Source organism: Corvus brachyrhynchos, unplaced genomic scaffold (assembly GCF_000691975.1).
Source record: "Corvus brachyrhynchos isolate BGI_N302 unplaced genomic scaffold, ASM69197v1 scaffold80, whole genome shotgun sequence".
NCBI lineage: Eukaryota > Metazoa > Chordata > Aves > Passeriformes > Corvidae > Corvus > Corvus brachyrhynchos.
In genome coordinates, this window is record NW_008236769.1 from 8,349,537 (window position 1) to 8,364,478 (window position 14,942).

Genomic DNA, 14,942 nt, shown 5'->3' on the forward strand with positions numbered 1-14,942 from the left:
TTGTTGGCCTGAGTTGTGGGTATTTTTGTTGGTTAATTACTTACAACTTTTTTTTTTGAAACTTCTTCAGTGCAGAAAAAGACCTGTGTTGCAGAGTGACCATACTGAACATTTTTTTGCTTGCAGTGGATAGTTTTAAAGTGATCGCTTCTCTGATGCTTCACTGTGGAGCTTTAACAAAATCATATTAGTCCTAAAAAACTTTCTAATTAATAGTGCTGCCAAGAGTCTTCTCTTAAGGTTTTTGTTGTTAGAGGAGATGACTTCGAAATCACAGAAGAGTGATTTGCCAGGTAGTGTTCTGTTCTCACATGCAAGGAGAAATTCCTGTTGTGTTTTAGCTACTTAGTCTTCTGGGCAACAACTGCAAGGTTTCTGCTTTGCTGTAAACTGAAGTGGAATGTACTCTTTGTATTCCTTTGCCCCAAGTTCATTCAAATTGTATCTCTTTAAGGTTCAGAACTGATGAACTTTGCCTGACACAATTCTGGTACTGGACTTGTCTCTCATGTTCAGGGTAAACTGAAGCCAGTTTGACAACAGAAGGTGTCTTGTAACTGACTCATCATGTAACCTGAAGGAAGAACACTGTTCTTGTGATGCTGTGAACTTTCATACTTCTCAGGCTCAGAATGTGCACTATGGTAGCAGGAAATGTTCCAACAGCAACAGGTCAAAGTTAACTATGGAGTACTGTGTGGAGAGGTTAAACTCGCAGTGAGTGCAAATTCTAAGCAGATCTGATTGAGCAGCAGCAGAAGGAAACTTGGATAGTGACTAACTTTCCCAACAGCTGGTATGTATTTTTGTTAAAAATAAAAGCTGCACTTTTTTCTATTTTTCTTCTTACCTCTAGACAATGTCAAGCTGTACAATCCTACTCTGTTCACATCCCTACTTATTTTGCATCTCTACTTATTTTGCTTATTCACCAGGAAAATGCCCATAGCTGAGATGAGAATCAAGTCAGTCACTTCACTGCAGTAGTAATGATGAATTATGCTTGGTGCAACACTGTACAAAGCTGTATTTCTGATGAGTGAAACATAAAACTGAAAGAGGAAATAGAGAGGCTTAAAAGAGGATCATAGGTGCACTTTCAGCCAGTTAATAGCCCCAGAGCTAGAATCATGTAAAAATTACATTTTACTGTGGTAATTGTTCTAATTTACTTTGGCTGTTCAGCACTAATTTTCTCCACATGGAGACACTGTTCAAGAACAAAGGAAAAAGACTGAAAAAGGCCCCTCCAGAACAGCTATTGGGAAATAGTTATTCTGAAGACCTGCACTGGTGGTCAATTTTTCTGTGCAGAGAGCCTGTTTTGCATCTCGTCGAAATCACTGCAGAAACTGTCACATTCAGTTATTGGATTAAAAAAGGTTGTTTCATATTTTCTGATGGTTATTTTTCGTCCTTGGCTATAAATATTTAGTGATGTGCCAGTCGAACCTGTCCTACTGCAGTGAAAGCCATTTTCCTGCAACATTAAGCCAAGAAGGGAAAGCACATAAAAACAGTAACTGTGACGCAGTAAAGCGTGATGGCAGCTGGTTTTCATTTTGTTTTGTGTATGTATTTGGGAAATGAAATGTGTTCAATTAGGTAATTTTCCTTGCTTGTACACCTTCCTTCATTCCCTGCTTGGTTCTGCCATGGAATGTAATGCGTGGGTTACACAGGGATATGATTGCAATTCATATTTTTGTGACTGAAGTGGTGTTCACTAATACAAGTAATGGTAACAGCAAGTCATGTTGGTCGATTATAAAAATTGAACTGTCCCTTCAGTGGGCAATTGCATGGTCAGTCCTGGCCAAGCAGCAAAGGATGCAAACAGTTGCTGCTTCTGGGCTCTGCTTTCCCAGATGGCAGATTGAACTAGCCTACAAAAACCTTCTTTTACAGGATAACATAAGCAGGAATAGCTCATTACCAGCTGATTTATCTGTTTGAGGTAATTTCTTTTTTGATTAGTGGAAGCTTTCTGATTTAAAGGAAAAAAAATAACATGAAAAGGAATATTTTATCTGGAGTTATTTCAATGCAATCGGCCATCAGGGAATAATTTGCCAGAGTCAAATCTTGTTTTGCACCAGAGGCATCCCAGACTGTGGTCTGTAAAAAGCATGGCACTCCTGCTAGAAGATGTCATTCCATATTTTGTATGTTCTTTTTCCTGAGAAGTCTCAGCCCAAGCAAATGGAAGCCTGCAGGTATTCAAATCTCAGTAGAGGAACCTGTTTACTAATGATCCTTTTTCTTCCCTCATATACATGAATCTAGTGAGGAGAAATACTGCATTGCTACATAAAAAATTGATAGAAATCAAGCCACTCTACTTAAATACTACTTCATACATCAGAAAAGATGTGCAAAAGAAAAGAGGGTTGATGTTATAACCAGAGGACAAAATCACACGTGTGTGCAGCATATTTCTGCTATGGTAAGCTTTGGTGTTAGTTTTGGTTCCACACACATTCTCCTCAGTGTAGCTATATATTAATAAATTTTCCCAGCTGACAGTAACACCTCAGAAAAGCTGCTGTCTCATTAATACAAGCTCTCAAGTCTGGCATATAGGTAAGGAGAAGCAAGAGGGTTAATTAAGCACCTCTTAGTTTAAAAGTTTCAGGTAATTTTCAGTATGTCTCAACTGGTGCTCTTTGAAAGTGACAGAGAAAAGTTTTGGGTAGGCAGATTTGTGGAAAGTGTTTGGAAGACACTGACTGTGACTGCATTGAGCAGTTGCTCTGCAATCATCTCCACACAGGGGAGTAAGTTTACATATTTAGCGATTCCAAATTCATCAGTGCCATTTCCAAGGTTAGATAGTGTTGCTAGCCGGGCGCTGGGGCTGCTGTGCCGTAGCGCAAGGTGCGACCTTCCAAAAGCATCTCCTTAGCGAAGCAGCTCGGCAGGAGCAGCACACACTCACACACACACAGACAACTCCAGTAACGTGAGTCGATGGCAAAGAGCTGGGAAGGGTCTCTGTAGAGTTCCACAGAGTCCACAGATGAACACAGGGAACAATGGAGGGTTCAGGCCTTAGTAGGGGAGCGGATTGAGCATCAGAGACCAATGGTCTGAGGGCACGGGGGCGGTACACAGGCGGGACTAGGGTATGGGAGCCAGTGGGGAACGCTGAGGTTGTGGCGATGGGTCAAGGGCCAGTGCGGGAACCTGGAGTGCAGAACCTTCTAGGGCATGGACATATAAGGTAGGAAGGGGCGGGGAGGCCAACGGGCCAACCAGGGAAGCAGAACTGGGGTACATTAACATACCGAAGCAATGCAGCCTGGGGGAAGCCTTGCTGGTCACCCTAACCTGGGGCGGATCTTTTGGTACTAGGGACTGTCTCACCAGCAGACTCTCTTTGTTCCTTGTATCATAGGCTCACCAACCACCGCAAAATATTATTAGTTTGCAGAAAGATCCCATTGATTTTGTTTTGTTTTGTTCTAGATGCTTTTCTGACCCACATAGTTATTTTGTGTGCCACACTTCTCGTGGCAGCGAAGGTCACTTAAGAAATTTTCACGCCATACTTTTCCACCTACTCAGTAGTGCTGTGATGAGAGTTGGTGGGTTGTGTTGTAAAATGGTACAGAGAAGTTACCAGGGCTAAAAATAAACCTTTCAGCCAACCCCTTTTTCTGTGTGCTAGTTCATTTCATCTCTGACAGTAGATGCTTTGGACTAGAACCAAAGTATCTCTTAGAGTAAATACAAGCTACTATCAGCACTGTGGAAAAAGCTTCACCTAGTTTCTAGATAAATTATTCTTCATGTTGGAGCTGCCAGCTGCACAACTCAACACTAAATTCACAAATGCAATTATTTAAATACAAAAGAAAATATTTTTTCCTTTGGATTTACACATGCATCTTTGCATATGTAAATTTTTTAGTGAAATCTACACCTTTGATCAGTATTACCAAAGATAAAATGAATGCAAGCAGAATTACTTACATAATGAAATAATATCCTTAAATATAAATTATTTGTTTTACTAAGTCCTTTTGTTCATTTTAATTTAAAGGTATTTGTTATGTCCTCACTAGTTCTAAAAGATGATAACCAAGTCAGCTGGATACCATCAGAAATGGGGCTAGCCTACAGCACTTTGTGACATTTATCTTTTCTGTCTTCATCCTTTTAGTTTTATATGGCAATCTAAACAACACTGAAACTACATCTGTAAGGCAGATAAGAGAAGCAGGTGAGCTGATGCATTGTGCTTTTGTTGCTGATAACTGGAAAGGAACAGTGCCTTAGGCTTTAAATATGACTCTGTCACTATTACAAAATGCAGTTCAGTTGTTTCTGGAGACCTGCCCAATGCTGCTAAAACCTGATGTTAGTTCTAGGAAATTAGTGGCTGACAGATTCTTAATCAAGTTCTTAATGTAACTGATTGATATTCTCAGCGTGTTCTATTTGCTTTATTTGTCTTTTTTTTTTTTTTTTTAATTCTGACATTGCAATTTTGACATTATCCAACTGAACATGTTTGTGGGACAACTTCGTCTGGCCTGGTGACTTTGCATTTAAAACATGGAATAAGATGGATAAGTTAAGAAATAAATGCAATGTTTTGTCTTCCAGGGAATGTCTCTAGTCAGGCCATGTAAGTGATTCCAGGTTGGAGCCAAAAATCAGGGCTGGAGAATATTAATATTCTCCATATAGTTACTTACATTTGCAGAAAATTTTTTAATAATTGATGGCAAATAAGTTTTACATGATGCTTAACTTGATGATGTAACTGTAGATCATTTTATTTTATTCCATGCTTATAATCTTCCTGAAAGAAGCCTTAGTTGATGTATATGGCACTGGTACTGCATTTATGCAGCTGCACCCATAGAGGTGATGGTTGATGCATTGCATGCACAGCATAAGGTCCCCACTGATGTTACAGGTGCTGGGGCCACTTCAAGTGTGATCATGGAACTCAGCCTTCCTCAATTTCTCTTGCCAATGGAGCTCTGCTGCTGTTAAGACAAAAGTACACAAGTACTTTTCACAGGAGGAAAGAACTTAGGCAACGTTTGAGCAAGGAGGCATTGAAACGTATGATAAAGAAAGGTAGGAGCATTACTCAACTTCAGTGTAACCCATGTGTAACCCAGTCATTGTCTCTGGCTTTGGAAAAGATTCGTGTGCTTGGCTGGACGAGGCTGCTGACAAGCACATCCACAGCAGCTGAAGAAACCTCACCTTTATAAAGTGCTTTTAAATGAAGGATTTTAGAAGGACAGTGGCAAATGCTCTCATGAAACCACACATGGAATAGCAGTTCTTTGTCACACCAGAAGAGAGGCTAATCTAGGTCGAACAGCAACCAGTTACAACACAGTTTAAAATTTAAAGAAGAAATGTTTTCATTTCAAATAGGATGGCTGGGTTCTGAAACACAAATTTCACAGAGTGTAGGGAAAAATTGGGTTGCATTTAGGTTGTATTATAGGCACCACGTGGGAAGAGGAAGTTGAGCTGCAAATTTGACATGCTTTCATTTGATGTTTTACTGATCTTCAACCAAGGCAGCCTGATGCAAACGCTAATAATTCTGCATGATGATCGTAATTTCTGTGAAACTTCTTTTAACAATGTGTTTTGGCTGCTTAGGTAAGTGTTGCTTATTTTCTTTGTTTTGTTTTTAGTTAGTTGCCTGTAATTCTTGAGCTGGATTTAAAATAAACTTATGTTGTATCTATCCACCTCAAATAAACATATGAGACAAGGAGAATATTAACTATTTTTTCATAATGCTGAAAGCAAGATTAAAATGCATGAGAAATCAAAAAGCATTTTCACAAAGAAATTGTTGCAGGCAAAGCATAGAGGAACAAATTGAGCATTTCAACACCCAAAATGATGTTATCTTAATGCAAGCACCATCTTTTTAGGACTTCTGACTTGAATATTTATTATGAAAAATGCTGAATGTAGAATTTTAAAATGTTAGGGAGGATTTATTCTAGATCACATAGGTATTGATATAAAAAGCAGATAAGGATTCATGATTCTTATTCAATACAAATTGCAGTGGATAATACTGAAGTCATTCCATATGACTTAAAAATTAGCAGAAGGATTTTTTTCAGTAGTATTTTTCAGAAAAACAGTAAAGTCACAAATGCATGACAGTCAATAGCACAACTGTGTTTTAAACAACAAACTGAATGAACAGAAAAACTGAGATTAGTGATTATTTCTTTAACTTGAACAGCTTCTAGGTTGTCATTTACACACTACATCAATTCTTTCCCTTATTTTTTCTGCTGCTTATATTACCCATATCCTGTCCATATTGTTTTCTACAAGTTGTTAAGTGTTTCATTGTAAAGATAGAAGTTCCCAACTCCTTTAAGTATGATGAATGTGTGGCTTTTCTATGGACAAAATAGAAAAATTTATTTGAATGTTTTTGATAACACTAATCAGATGCCATTTTAGGGTGAGATATGAGGAAAATTATTTATTTAGTTACGTGTTGCTGTGAAATGTGCCTGAGTGATAAACAGAATAAAATTTAGAAGGAACGCATGCAGTTTACTCTTATCATGAATAGTTCTTCACTTTAATATTATAAATGATAGAAAAAAGGAAATTATAATTATAATTCTTCATAAAGCATATGAAACTAATTGTCTCAGCAGTCATGGGAATGCATTTTATAGGATTAGCAATTTTGTGATGAGCATCAATGCAAAAAGAGTTATCTGATACCCACACAGTGGTTTCACTTTAGAAGAAAATATTTTTACATATATTGCAAAATGTCTCATGTATCACCCACTTTGCATGTTGTCAGTGAGTGATAAATGTATTCAAAGCAGGAAGGAATAAAAAATTTTATTTCCTCTGATACTGTCCAAGTCAGCCTTGTCTTAAAAGCCAGACAAGAGACCTGATGAGACAACAGGGATCTGCGTGGCATCTCTTACTAAATGAAGGAGGTGAATGTAATGCTATAAACTACTTGTTAGCAAATACTTAATGGAAGAAGTTGAAACCACATGAAAGAACCCACCTCTAAAATGCTGTACACTTGTCATTCATTAGAAGCAGTGCAGGACAAGAACTCCTACATGGGGACAGAAATTGTAGTGTCTTTTTCTTTAATCTTGATGAGTTTTTCTCTATTGACTAATGAATCATTCTGAATTACTCCTTTTGGTCATTCTCTATCTGGGAGAGAGTGTTTAATATGCTTCAGACTCAATCTCTTTTATAAATATTTTTCTTGAAAATAAAAAATAAGTTTATCAGCAAGTATGCAGAAAGTCTTCATTTATTGCACACAAACAATGATGGAGGACTTTAACACACCAGATTAAGAGTTTACTTTAGCCAGAAAGCAATTGCCATCATTCAGGGGAGAAGTGTGTAGTAAGTAAGCTTAAAAATTAGTGTCATAATTACAGTATTAATATTATTTTTAATGTTTATTTTAATATTTAAGCACTTCTTTAATGTTTAAATTATTTATTTTAAATACAGCTTTAATGACATCTCTTTGTTGCTTTACCTTTTAAATCTATGTGTATTTCTGTACTAGCTACAGGTCCTAATAATTTAAGAGTCATCCAAACACCAACAAATATAAATCTATCAATTGGAGACTATGCTGAAATCGCCTGTATTTTGGAAAAAGCTATTGTGAGGTATAGAGCAAGCTGGTATTTTGTTAATAAAGTGAACATCACTAAAAGTATATCATCAAAACGCTATTCGTCCAACATCATCCATGAAAACAAGGATGTGCTAGTCATCAAATCTGCCAATGTAAATGACACTGGATTTTACTACTGTGAGATAATTATTGAAATACCTTTCTTTAAGAAACTACATGGAAATGGAACAACAGTGATTGTTAAAGAGAAAGGTAGGCTAGCAAGAACCTGTGTGTGCCATTTCACGCGTCGTCATAAAGATTCTTCAGTTTGAACTGTGTTATGCATTTCCTGCTTCTCCCACCTTCCTTCCTCAACACTGTAGATCTCAGGATGAAAGAGACAAACACAAAGAGGGCCTGAATGACTTTTAATGACAATTGTCTTAAACTCTGTACCTTAATACCTCCTGTGTAGTGTTTGTTTTCCTCCATAAGGATTTGCTAATAGGAATTATTACTTAAGGTTTACAAAAATGCTGTGCATGAGCTGTGTTTCACACTAGACCCAACTACAGTTCCTCCTCAGAGGGGATTCATAGGAGAGATGTGAGACACTGAGTGAATCTGTTGTGTGGTAATGAGGGGCTAGAGTGATCACATGGTTACTCTGCTCAGTAACCCGTAACCTTTACTACTAATTTTATTTTTTTATTACAAGTTTTTAATAAAAAGTGAGAAACAAACCAATAGGGATGATAGAGTGGTATGGGACCTGTATGGATTTGTGTCCATAAAATTGTGGCAAATGCTGTGTCTTCCTGTTTTGCCAAAGTCATACGCTAACCTTTACAGGGGAGCAATTTAAGGTCCCAGTTCTGAACTAAGCATTGAAAAGCATTAATACAATTAGTATTCACACACAATTAAAATTTTCAGCAATAGGAGTGAGATCTGTTTCACCTTAAATTATTAATAGAATGTGAGATGCCCAGAAGACAACTTAACTCGCTCCTGTTACACAACTAACTCAAGACACTATGCATCTGTTCACTTCTGGAAGATGCTGATCTTCACCTCTCCTTATACCTCTCACATATAGAGAAAGGCTAGGGGTCTAGCTATGGTTAAACCATTAGCATTTTCAAACATCACTCACTTTTTGACTGGTCAGGTCACAGGAAGCCTTTCCAATCATCCAGAACACTCCAGTTTTGGACACTATTTTATACTGTGGGTCAACTGGTCCAAAGGGAGGCACAAAAATTTTCAAAGATTTAGAAAACATCAGTGCCAGAGAATCACTGAAGTAGTGTTCAAAATGGTGGGAAATGAATATAGATAATTTTAACTCTTTAACAGTCTTTTAATGTCCTAAAATGAGTTAGGTGACCTGATCTCTTACTTGGTGAAGTATAAGCAGAAAATACGTTTATTAAATACTGGGGGGAGGGGGAATGTCACTCTGCAGGAGCTGTAGAAGGTACTGGCATTACTGTTCACCAGGCATGCATCCCTTAGGAATGGGAAAGTGACCCTGCACTTGTGGGGGGGGATGGACTGATTCACTCTTAAAGTAATTTTTAACTACCTTTTTTTTTTCCCCTATGAAGTTGTTCTTTTATTTTATCTTCAAACAGTAGCTAACTTTATTTTTAAAATACAATTGCAGAAGCTCACTCACAGGAAAAGAGATACTTGGTAACTTGGGCCATCCTTCCTTTCGTAGTGGCAGTGGGAAGCTTGTATCTTTGCTACAAAAAGAGACAGCACTCCACGCTATCTGGTGAGTTACAATATTTCCATTAACACATGCTGTATAAGTTAGATGTTTGTTTAGAGATGGCTGAAGTGGTGCTCTTAAGAGGTTATTTCACTATATGGCTTTTGCTCATCTGGTCCTGGTCTGCTGAGGCATCTTGAGCTGCCAGGAGGGATCAGAGGCACAGCTTGTAGTTCAAATGAGTGTTCCTGCAGCCACTTGCTTTCATTATTTATCTTTCTAAGGAGGGTCGTCACTTAAGCTGAAGATCTGGACCTGGCTAGGGTGTTGAAGGATATCAGTTCTAATAATTTCTTGCTGACATCTCACTGAGAAAGTGAGGAGCCAGAACTTAGCTCTGCATCGTAGTCTTACTCCTGGTAGTGACAACTGGAAGGGACGTCTGGAAGACTCAGCCTTGGGCACATAGTTCTGTCTTTTTCAAGCTGTGATTTATTTTTAATTAATTGTTAATTTGGGTTGGTGAGAGATTTTGGAGGGCAGTGTTGTTTGTTCATTTGGGCTTTTTGTTGTTGTTTTACTGGGTTTGGGGTTTTTTTTCAAAATCCAGAAATTTAAGAGTGGAAGAAGTCACAAGAAAAAAAAAATGGTGAATGACAAAGGTACAGGACAAATATAAATGTAGAGCAGCTGGAGGCAGAGGGCACAGATTGGTGACATAACCTGAGGCAGCCTCTTAAGTAACTCTTTGGGTTTTCAGCTTATTTCGTTTACAACCAGAATAACACTCTAGTGCCTGTCATCAAGACTAGCTGTACAAGAGCTCTGCGCTCTTCATTTTGGTGCTTATCGATCTCTGGTAGAATATGGGTGTGACTCTGGAAATGGACAGTAAGCAAGCACTGACTGGAACTTGGGTTTTGCCAAGGTGCTGCACAGCTTCCTGTGCTGACAGGAAGGCAAGAGCAGGAGCAAACGCTCCAGGTGGAAGAGCTTCACAGGAGAAATGAATCCACCAGGGAAGCAGCTGAGGAAAACACATCATGTAATTCTGCCGAATGGGTAAGTGGTTTATAAAAAGACTCTCGCTATGAGAGGATTTTCAAAATGAGGCACTGGGGAGTGGACTGAACAGAAAGAACACAACAACCTGCTGTTCCTAGGACTGCATCTTCCTACACATGAAAAAGGCTTAAAGCAAAAAAAAACCTGCTCAGAAATAAAAGGGATATTTATGTAGTAGCAAAGTATTGAAATCTGTTGTTATGTTTAATGGCCCTCTAAATTTGCCTGGAGAAGAGGACAGCAAAAAGCAGAGAATATCAATATAGAGACTGAGTGAAAGAAGGAAGTGTAGGAGAAGTAAAAAATGGCAATAAAGTCCCTATATGTATAATTGTGTACCAAGCTCAAGGGGCTTGGACCAGCCTCAGCTCATGGGGTCATTAGAGCAGGAAACACTTGCTGGGAGTAGGTAGCAGATTTCTGGAAAGCTCCTTTTTCCATGCAATTATTCATATTTTAATTACATTAAAACATAAAGTAGGCAAGGGAAAGAAGCCCTAATTTAACCCTTGCATAGGCAGGCACTGTTTCCATTGCAATCAGCTGGACAGGGCTGGGCAAGTCACACAGAAGTGATGAAAAATGCTCAAGCCCATGGTCACAACTGCACTTACTGAGCTTACAGATTCCCAGGTTCTCCTGTAAGAGAACCTGGCTGCAGCCTTGATTTGGTCACATTGGTACCGTGGTCATGGTGAGAGAAAATATCAGGATGCAGGCAGTGAAACAGCAATATCTATCTTCTACTGAGCAATAGTCATTGCTCTAAAAAAAAAGAAAACGTATACCTGGGAAAATGCATCCCCTATAAGTAGATTGTCACTGAAGCTAAGAGACTTGCTTTTACTGGAGATATCATAGTAGAAAATTATAAGAATACAAGGCATAATATGGTCTGGTCATAGTAATAAAATATTCTAATTACTAGCTATGAAGGGATTACTCTTCTACTTGTTAATATTTAATGAAGGTGTAAGAAAATGAGGTTGAGAATGAGAAAACAAGCATCCTAGGGGGTGCTGAGTGAAAAGTTCATTATTAGTCAGTTATTGCTCAGGATTTGTGTGGACAAGACTCTTCCAGAAGATGTATGAATGCAATTATAAACTATCTTTTGTAGCTGCTTTATGATTTAGCAGCTACCAGCCACACTGATGGTACATAGGTTCTGTATTTTCCTTCATGCAACAGACCTTTTTGTTATTTTAGTGAAAGCAGAAAGAGTGGTTTCATAGTGGTATCATTTAAATGTTAAAGCATAATTGGATGTTATAAATCATTCAAGAGATCCCGTAGGTTAGTAAAGCCAGTATATACCATGTGTATGGACACCACATTTCAAACAAATTAAACCAGCAGTGATGAGCAAATATTATGGTGTCTCTGGAATTGCACCTACTGCCTTTCAATTGTATTGCAGAATATGAACACCTTAATTTAGATTTTTTTTCTGATTGTGAAAAAGTCTCTACTTATTTGGGAAAAAACTAGTCTTGCACTGGTTTTTAACATAACTCACACTTTTCTTTTTAAGTTTGGAAATTTGGTGAATATTCTGAGTAGGTTTGGGCATCATTTCTAGAACAGTGAACATAGAGGTTCTATCCACCTCTGAAGGCTATTTACAGTCTCATCCTTTTTTTACAATTCTTGGAGTTGCAAAGGCAATCCTGTAACACAGAAATTAATTCAAGCCATGGGTTTTCTTCTCACCTGTATCATATGTCCCAACAACACTAAGCAATTAGGTTGGGTGACAATACATAGCTCCAAGTACCCAAGGTAACCTGAGAGAGAACATCCTCATGGCGAAGCTGGCTCCTGTAGCTGTGCTTTTACTGTGTAGCACTTGTCTCTGCCTCTGGAGAATCATCCCATGTTTCCTCAGCTGAGATGCTCAGGGAGTGTTTCCCAGACAGTTCTGCCAGCTGCAGGGGAGTTTGGCCTTTGAGGGAATTCCCAGTGCATCTGGTGATTTTTTCATCAAGTGTTGCAAGGTTCCAGCCAAAATCTAAGCACTTTTGTAGCAAAATTCCAGCTTATGGTAGCACACATAATGCTCACTTTTGGGGGGGGGTTCTGGTTGTTCAAAATGCCCGGAATTGTGACCCCCGTTGGCCATCCCTACCATGCCTCCTGTTCAGCATTCAGCTGGTAGGTACCTCTCTGTTCTGAACATGGGTCATCAGAACAGAAACCCCCACAGCAGAGTGTAAGTGTGAAGACAAAAAGCTACTTCATGACTTCCACCCGTCTGTTGGTTTATGCCATCTCAGCTTGAGAATTTGATTTTATGTATCTGTGAGCACAGGCCTTTGTGTACATTTCAGGCAGATCTTTAATTCTCATGTTTTGCTAAAGGACTTACCTATGTGTGTTTAGGAAATGAAAATAGGATGACTTTTGCCCAGTCCAGAACAGCATGCAAATACCACAGCAGTGTGCTAGTTTACTGCATCAAAACAGCATCCATCCTGAAGGAAGAGTATGATGAAGTTTTCTGGAAATACCACAGTTAAAAAGGGGATAAAAAAGTTTTCCATTTCGGATTTCATAGAATCTGGTCTACTCTGGAAATTGACATTTTTAGTATTCTAAAAAAGTATTTTGTGCCTGCTGCCTAATTAAGAGAATTGAATCCGAACATAGGAAGGCTTTGCCTTTCCACGTTAGTACTGAGACATTCTTTCCCTCTGAAATTGTAACTTCATGGCCTGTGTTTCTTTCTCTTTCCTGGGGCTGTGCTGTGTCATGGGTAAAAGTTTATTTTACATATATTTTATGGGTAAAAGTCTTGACTGGCATTTTCTTTGCTTTTCAAGGCTGTGTCTACACTTTATGAATCACTTGAGTTTTTTTGCAATGAATCAAGAGGAAAAGATGACAAATCCACTGCGACTATTGTATCCAATGGTGAAGATGAGCAAATCCCACAAACTAGGGCAGCTGAAAAGCCTAGAATGAGACAAGGATCTGCCATCTACTTTGACACTCAGAACTAAAACAAAATAAGGCTAAATAACTATGAAACTGAAAAATATGATAATTTGCTGCTGCAAGATGGATTATGTGTTTCCCATCAAAAGCTTGTCAGTGGTACAATATACAAGAGAAATGGTTGGTTCTAAGCAGTTTTTGAATGTTTTTTTCACTAACAAAACATTCTAAGGAGTCTCTGAATTTGGAGGCTATGTCGTTTAGGAAACTGTTTTCAGCTCTTCCTCTGGTGTCCAGAAATAATGATCTCTGTGTTACAAAACTGTGAAAAAAATCTTCTGAACTGAACAACATTCTCCAACAAAATCATTTCTTCAGGAAGCCCATGTGTGAATAGCAGAAAGTAGAGAAAAAATGCATGGAGTTTGAGCTCTGAAACTGTCATCAGTGCTGACCACGTTATAGACAGAGGGGTATGCCAGAAAGGATTCTATACCTGTGGAAAGGGACTGTTAGTGTTAATTCATTCACAAACTAGGAAAAGTCTTCCAGAGAAAGAAGTCTCCTACACACAATGAAATACTAGGTTGAAATGAATACATCTATACATATATATGTATTATGTATAATTATTGTCTAACGGGTGGAGGAGGGCTGCTTTGAGGAGATGGGGGTGGAAATGCTTGTTCCACTTTTCCCAGCTTTAAAACCTTTTAAAAAATCAGTGAAGAAAGACCAAAGTTGAAAAAATTAAGGAGAACCTGGCTTCCAAGGTATGAACAGAGGTAAAGAGTTTTGACTGCAAAGCTAATGGCAGTTGTCCAAAGGCTGCTGAATGTTAAGTGTGAATATCTGAAATGTGAATGTATTTATGTACCAGGGTTATGCCATCTTCTGTTAATGTTTTTTTAGAGCTTAGCTGGAGGTTAGAACATCTTGTCAGCAGTGCAGGTAGAAACAACTTCACTGCTTGAGATTTTTGTCCAGCTTGTACCTGGGCAGTGCAGTAGACTCAAAACAGCTTTCCCAGAGCCCTTAAAAACTGTTTGTGTCAGCTAAATATGTGACTGGCTTGCTACTAAATACTCTTAATGAAATCTTTGTGGCCATATAGCACAGCTCATGGTGTGGCTGTGTCTATGCTGTACTGACTGCAGTTCACAAAGGTACCTCTCAAATCACTGTAGCTCAGCTGTGTCTCACTCTGTGCTGTGGATCCTCTTTCTTGGGTTGTTCTGTAACCTGCCCTGAATTCCCTACTGCAATAAATATGCTGCTGTCTGAACTAGACTGTAATCACTGCTCTGTATGAGAGAAACTGTTATAATACATCTCATGGTATTTACGTGTAAATTGAATAAAGCAAAATAATAATATTTTTTCTTCTTGAAATTCAGTTATTTTAAAATCCTGGTGGGTTTTATCCTGAAACTCACTATTACAGATCCATTTCCTTTACTGTGTGATGAAACTCTGTCATGTGCCATATTCGTTTGAGGATCGCAGATGGGGCTCTGGATTCCCCCAAACCCTGTAACTTTGTTTGCTACACAAGAAAGTCGTAATCAGTAAAATGGTGACCTTCAGCCC

At 38.5% G+C, this 14,942-nt stretch overlaps 1 protein-coding gene across 1 annotated transcript; it reads left to right on the forward strand.

Annotated features, from left to right (window-relative positions):
• Window positions 1-3,161: 3,161 nt before the first annotated feature.
• On the forward strand, window positions 3,162-14,942 carry LOC108445016. The gene is made up of 6 exons (XM_017727530.1): window positions 3,162-3,223; window positions 4,928-5,094; window positions 7,574-7,900; window positions 9,300-9,413; window positions 10,279-10,412; window positions 13,238-14,942. Exons 1-6 carry the CDS (start codon window positions 3,162-3,164, stop codon window positions 13,415-13,417), a joined length of 984 nt encoding a protein of 327 aa, XP_017583019.1. The 3' UTR covers window positions 13,418-14,942.